Genomic DNA, 5339 nt, shown 5'->3' with positions numbered 1-5339 from the left:
AGGAGAAGCAAAGCGTGGGGAGATAAACATGGGGGGCTAAGCATGGGCAGCTAAGCATGGGGAGCAAGGCATGGGCATGAACAACACACAGCCAAAAACAACACACACACACACGTGATCTCACCAAGACTGAGTGAGGGAGAGAGGTGTATATATACCCAGGGCACCAGGTGACACCAGTGAGACTGACGACAAACACAGGTGAGTGCAAAATGCTTTAAAGTCGCAGGATAAATATATATTTTGTCATTTTGAACCAGTTTTTGTATGGATATATGTATATATATGCATATATATATTTATAAATATATATATATTAATATATACACACATATATTTATATATATGTGATTGTATATTTATATACACTCACATATATATTTATATATGTCTATATATTTATATATGTCTATATATATTTATATACCCTCACATATACAGTATAGTTATATATATATGTATATATATTTTTGCGTCACTGCCATATGTTTGACGAAACTAATTAAGTAGTTATTTGCGCGGGGAATCGTCTGTCACATAAAATAAAGTAAATTTGCCGGTTTGAGAATTGATTTTAAGGAAATACTTTATCACAAGAAGGAAGCTCCAGTCAGCCAAACAAACTGCGGAAGGTGTTGCAGGAACATTATTCAATTAGCTTGACACGTTGACATGAAGTCCACAGCGATTAAGACTATGGCGACTGAGCTACATTTTATTACTAACATCCATAGGCAGAACACAGTTTAAAAAGACAAAGTCTTATTCATGCCTGGGATGTACTTAGGCTATCGGCATTTTAACGTCCATATACGTCCATAATGTCCTGTTACACTCCTTTCGGGCAAAACAGCCATTTTCTATTACGTGATGATAATTTTTGGTCATCTTAAATTAATGTTGAACGCTGCGATTAAATCCACAGCTCTGCGCATCCATCAAAAATCGGAAACAAAATTGTCACCCTGATGTTGTTTCTGCCGCCGTTTGGAAGGACATTCAAAGATGTCATTTTAAATATAGGCTCTTGACGGCGTCTTTATTAGGTTTGAAACAGATGGACAGGGAGAGCAAAAAAAAGAACATATGCCAGTTGACGGTTGCTTTCAATCCCATTTTGAATTGTCGGAGCCCCTGGATGCAGAAAGTTTATTCGGAGGAAAACCATGTGAAAAAATGTCATTTTAAATCAGTGGCAAAAATACCTTGTCAAATGTCCCAACGCTTTCTAGTCTCTAATACCTCGACTCAATACCTTGGTCAAAATCTCTAGACGAAAACATTTCCAATATGAAATAAACTCTACTGTCCTTATAAATCATTGAAACATAAAAGGAGACTGGAGTTAAAAGGATATTTAAGTAAACCACTATAACAGTTGAACCACCACATCAAAAATACTTAGCCATACTTGGATCTTTTTACCAGATTATTACCAGATTCCCGCACATTTCGGTTGTTTCTAGGTGTGTGAAACAATTTAGAAAAAAAAGAAAGTTTAATCACAAGGTAGCTGTTGATTAGGGATGTCCGATATGAACTTTTTGCCGATATCCGATATGTCGATATTGCCCAAACACTTTATTTCCGATTCCGATATCAACCGATACCAATAAAGGCCTGGTAATATTTATTTATTTATCTGTTCAAACCACTGTATGAGTATGATATTAATTAAATGAGATGCAATGCTGCCATCTAGTGACCTTTGCTTTAATTTACAATCGTTTATCCCCAAAACTATTTTTAGGGCACGTATCATTTGACGAAACACAGGCATTGCATTATTGTGTTCTCATTATCGGAGGAAAAACTGATGACGATTCTTACAGGTATTACGTTATATGCTAATATCGTGTCAATAATATCGGTCGACCGATATTATCGGACATCCCTGCCGTTGATTAATCGTGATTAATTCCGGCGTCAGACTGGAAATTGAAGCTCCTCAAAATGCATGCTGGGCGACTGAGATGGTATTTTAAGCTCAAACAAAAATATTCATCCCAGAGTGATTGGAAGTAACAACACGTGTACTCACTGTAATATATATATATATGTATATATATATACATATATATATATATATATATATTTAACAAGTTATTTTGACAGCTCTGGTTGACCCACCAAGAATCGGTACTACGCTATTACTACATTATCCTGGCGATCCTGATGTGTATATATAGTACAAGTTACTGCTTGCGTTGCTTTTTTTTCTGACCCGTTTACTTCATAGAACTGTTATCTATCTGGGAGACTTTGAGAATGCACTGAACTCCTCTTATGTAACGTGACTGGTACTTAGATGGTGAATGAAGTACAATGTGTCGCTATTATTCCAAACTGATCTGGTCTTATGTAACGTCATGCGGAGAGGATGATCTCCTGTGACAGTGTGTAGCACTCACGCACACAAACACACATGCATGCACACATGCCTATGTAGCATCACGGGGGGGTGAGGGGGACGGAGGCGTGAAAACAGCAGCAATCCTAGACCAACAGAAGCCGTCGACTGTGCTTAGCCGACATATGTTCATCATTTCTGTCGACCACGAGTGTTCGTCATAAACGCTCGGCATAATCCAACTGCTACTGACCACAGCAACACTTTAATCCCCCGGGAATGTAATAAACCGTAGCAAATGAGGAGAGAACTTGCGAGTTAATCCAGACATGGCTACTGTCATTCTTCCCCCCCCCAACCCCCCACCCCCCAGGCGTCCCACCGGCACTGTAATTGTAACAGCACTGTCAGGGCCGAAGGCCGCGACGGTCATGTCCTGTACAGCCTCAGGTGAGGACAGGGAAATTCCCCGAAGGCTTCATTGTCTCCGATGAACTAAATGGGACGTGGCAGGTCCCGGCGTAGCATGTGATGTTGAAATTCTGTTTCACCGCTGCAGGGTTACAGTCACCGCAGCGTGCAACATGGATTTCAGCCGTTTCCCGTTGGACTCGCAGACGTGCACCTTGGAGCTGGAGAGCTGTAAGTACGCGCATGCAAAGACCATTACAGTTAACTACCAATTATGAAAATGGCCCCGAGCGTTTTGGGAGGGTGCTGCCTTAAGCGACATCGCACTGACAACACAGACATTGCGCTTCCTCAGTGGGGTGTTGGTATATAACAACAGGAATTTTCCTTGGACTATTTTACTGTGTACTAGTGGGTATCACCCGAGTATTATAAATACTGTGTTTACCGTTTTTGCTCCATTTATCACGACTGCAGAGAACACCATTGATTGGAACGTTATATGTGATACGTTTTTATTTGACATAGTCCCTGCCATGTAATCCTGAAAGGTTACTTCTTTGTACTTTAAAGTTTCCAATAACTACCGTATTTTCCAGAGTATAAGTCGCTCCGAAGTATAAGCCACAACAATGCCCTCTAGCGGCTGTCAGTGTGAAAATAACGCACATGTAAATTTTTTAGTGGTACAAAGTAGTAGATACTGGTACACAAGTATAGAGTGCCTGAAGTATAAGCCACACCAATGCCCTCTAGCGGCTATCAGTGTGAAAATAACGCACATGTAAATTTTTTAGTGGTACAAAGTAGTAGATACTGGTACACAAGTATAGAGTGCCCTCTAGTGGCTGGCCGTGTGAAAATAAAGCACATGTAAATCATCGGTAGTACAAGAGCTGCAGAAACTGGTACAAAAACCTAGAGTGCCTTCTAGTGGCTGTCAGTGTGAAAATAACGCACATGTAAATCATCGGTAGTACAAGAGCTGCAGAAACTGGTACAAAAACCTAGAGTGCCCTCTAGCGGCGGTCAGTGTGAAAATAACAAACATGTACATTTTCAGTGGTACAGGAGTAGCAGATACTGGTAAACAAGCCGAGAGTGCCCTCTAGTGGCTGTCAGTGTGGAAATAACGCACATGTAAATCATCGGTAGTACAAGAGCTGCAGAAACTGGTACAAAAACCTAGAGTGCCTTCTAGTGGCTGTCAGTGTGAAAATAACAAACGCGAAATTATATATAATTTAATATATAAGTTGCAACCCCAGCCAAAGGTTGAAAAAAAAGTGCGACTTCTATTTCCGGAAAATACTCTAAGCGATTTTAGATCTCCGTTGCCAAACTTCCAAATTACTTGTTCAGACTCATTAATTCCCACTTAATCATCTTAGTGGTGCACCGTTCTTGGGTCAACTTAATCACTACTTTTCTGGCGATGTCCCTGCTGAATGTCAATGCCTTTCATTTCAACATTAGAAATGGGTTCTTTGTTGGAGGGCTTTCGCGTTGCTGTTTGAATGTGCTGTCCGCATCCACATTATGACACGTATATATTAGCGGTTGACAGCTTCGCTTGAAAGGCGGTAAATTCAATCATCATAAATGAGGCTTTTCAATTACGGCTAGATTTTGTTGTTAAATAGCAATAGCTTTTTATATTCTAACAGTAAATCTGTCTGCATTTAAGTCGATGGTTAATTATCTCCCACTCTCCCGGGCACTTTTTTTTTTTTCCAACACTGACATGGTAATTGATTGAGATGACATTTATGCAAGATTCCCTTAATTCATTGTTAATTACTGAAAATTAATATTGCTTTCAATTATTGCATCGTCGTTACTTTTATTTTGAAAAAAAAAAATCAATTCGATATATATTGTGTCCCCGGGTACCACATTGGTGACCCCAATTCTATATATATTTAGAACATACCCTTTAGGCACCCTAGGTAGTCCAGGGGGGCTACCAGGTGTCCCCGGGTACCACATTGGTGACCCCTGGTCTACAGTATATGTTTATAACTGCGGTAGGAAACATGGCAATCGGCTGTGCATACAAAACCAACAGAGACGACTGCTGAATATGTGTAAATATCTGTGGAATACGGCCTGATACACAACATACTTTGGTAAATGAGGTAAATACTTCTTAATGCCCCCTCCAGGGCCACCAATTATGCAGGGTTAACTGGTGACATTTGACACTTTGGGACGAAGACGTGTGTATTTTAATTTCCTTAAAGGTCTAGAGAGTCACAACGTACGTAGGAATGTGAAAAGGAGATAAGCTTAATATGCAGCCTGTACTGCAGGGACGTGATTCATTAATTCAAAATATTCAGCTCAGTGTTTGGTGCAAATGAATCACTGTTAATGTTAATTATCATTGGATTTAGTTTTTAGAGGAATACGTAAAAAAAAAAAAACGACCGGGACTGTCAGACTAGTTTCCATGTTTAGTGACCGTCTCTCTTTCTGAACTTCTTCCTTCAGGATTCATCGCAGCAGATCATCTGCCTCAGTGTCGTCATCCCACTGCTCCTCTGTCACAACAACCATCTCATGTCCCTCTGCACTT

General features: G+C 40.0%; 1 protein-coding gene across 1 annotated transcript in view; it reads left to right on the top strand.

Moving 5' to 3' along the window:
• Nucleotides 1–5339, top strand: part of LOC103380695 (gamma-aminobutyric acid receptor subunit rho-2) — a 26737-nt gene that overhangs the window by 14281 nt on the left and 7117 nt on the right. The window contains exons 4-5 of the mRNA XM_025057043.1: nucleotides 2724–2800; nucleotides 2910–2992. Of these exons, the coding sequence (XP_024912811.1) occupies nucleotides 2724–2800; nucleotides 2910–2992 (160 nt within the window). The remainder of the gene's footprint in view (nucleotides 1–2723; nucleotides 2801–2909; nucleotides 2993–5339) is intronic.

The sequence above is a fragment of the Cynoglossus semilaevis genome, chromosome 7, assembly GCF_000523025.1.
Source record: "Cynoglossus semilaevis isolate Cse_v1.0 chromosome 7, Cse_v1.0, whole genome shotgun sequence".
NCBI lineage: Eukaryota > Metazoa > Chordata > Actinopteri > Pleuronectiformes > Cynoglossidae > Cynoglossus > Cynoglossus semilaevis.
This window is presented reverse-complemented; position numbering and strand designations above follow the sequence as displayed.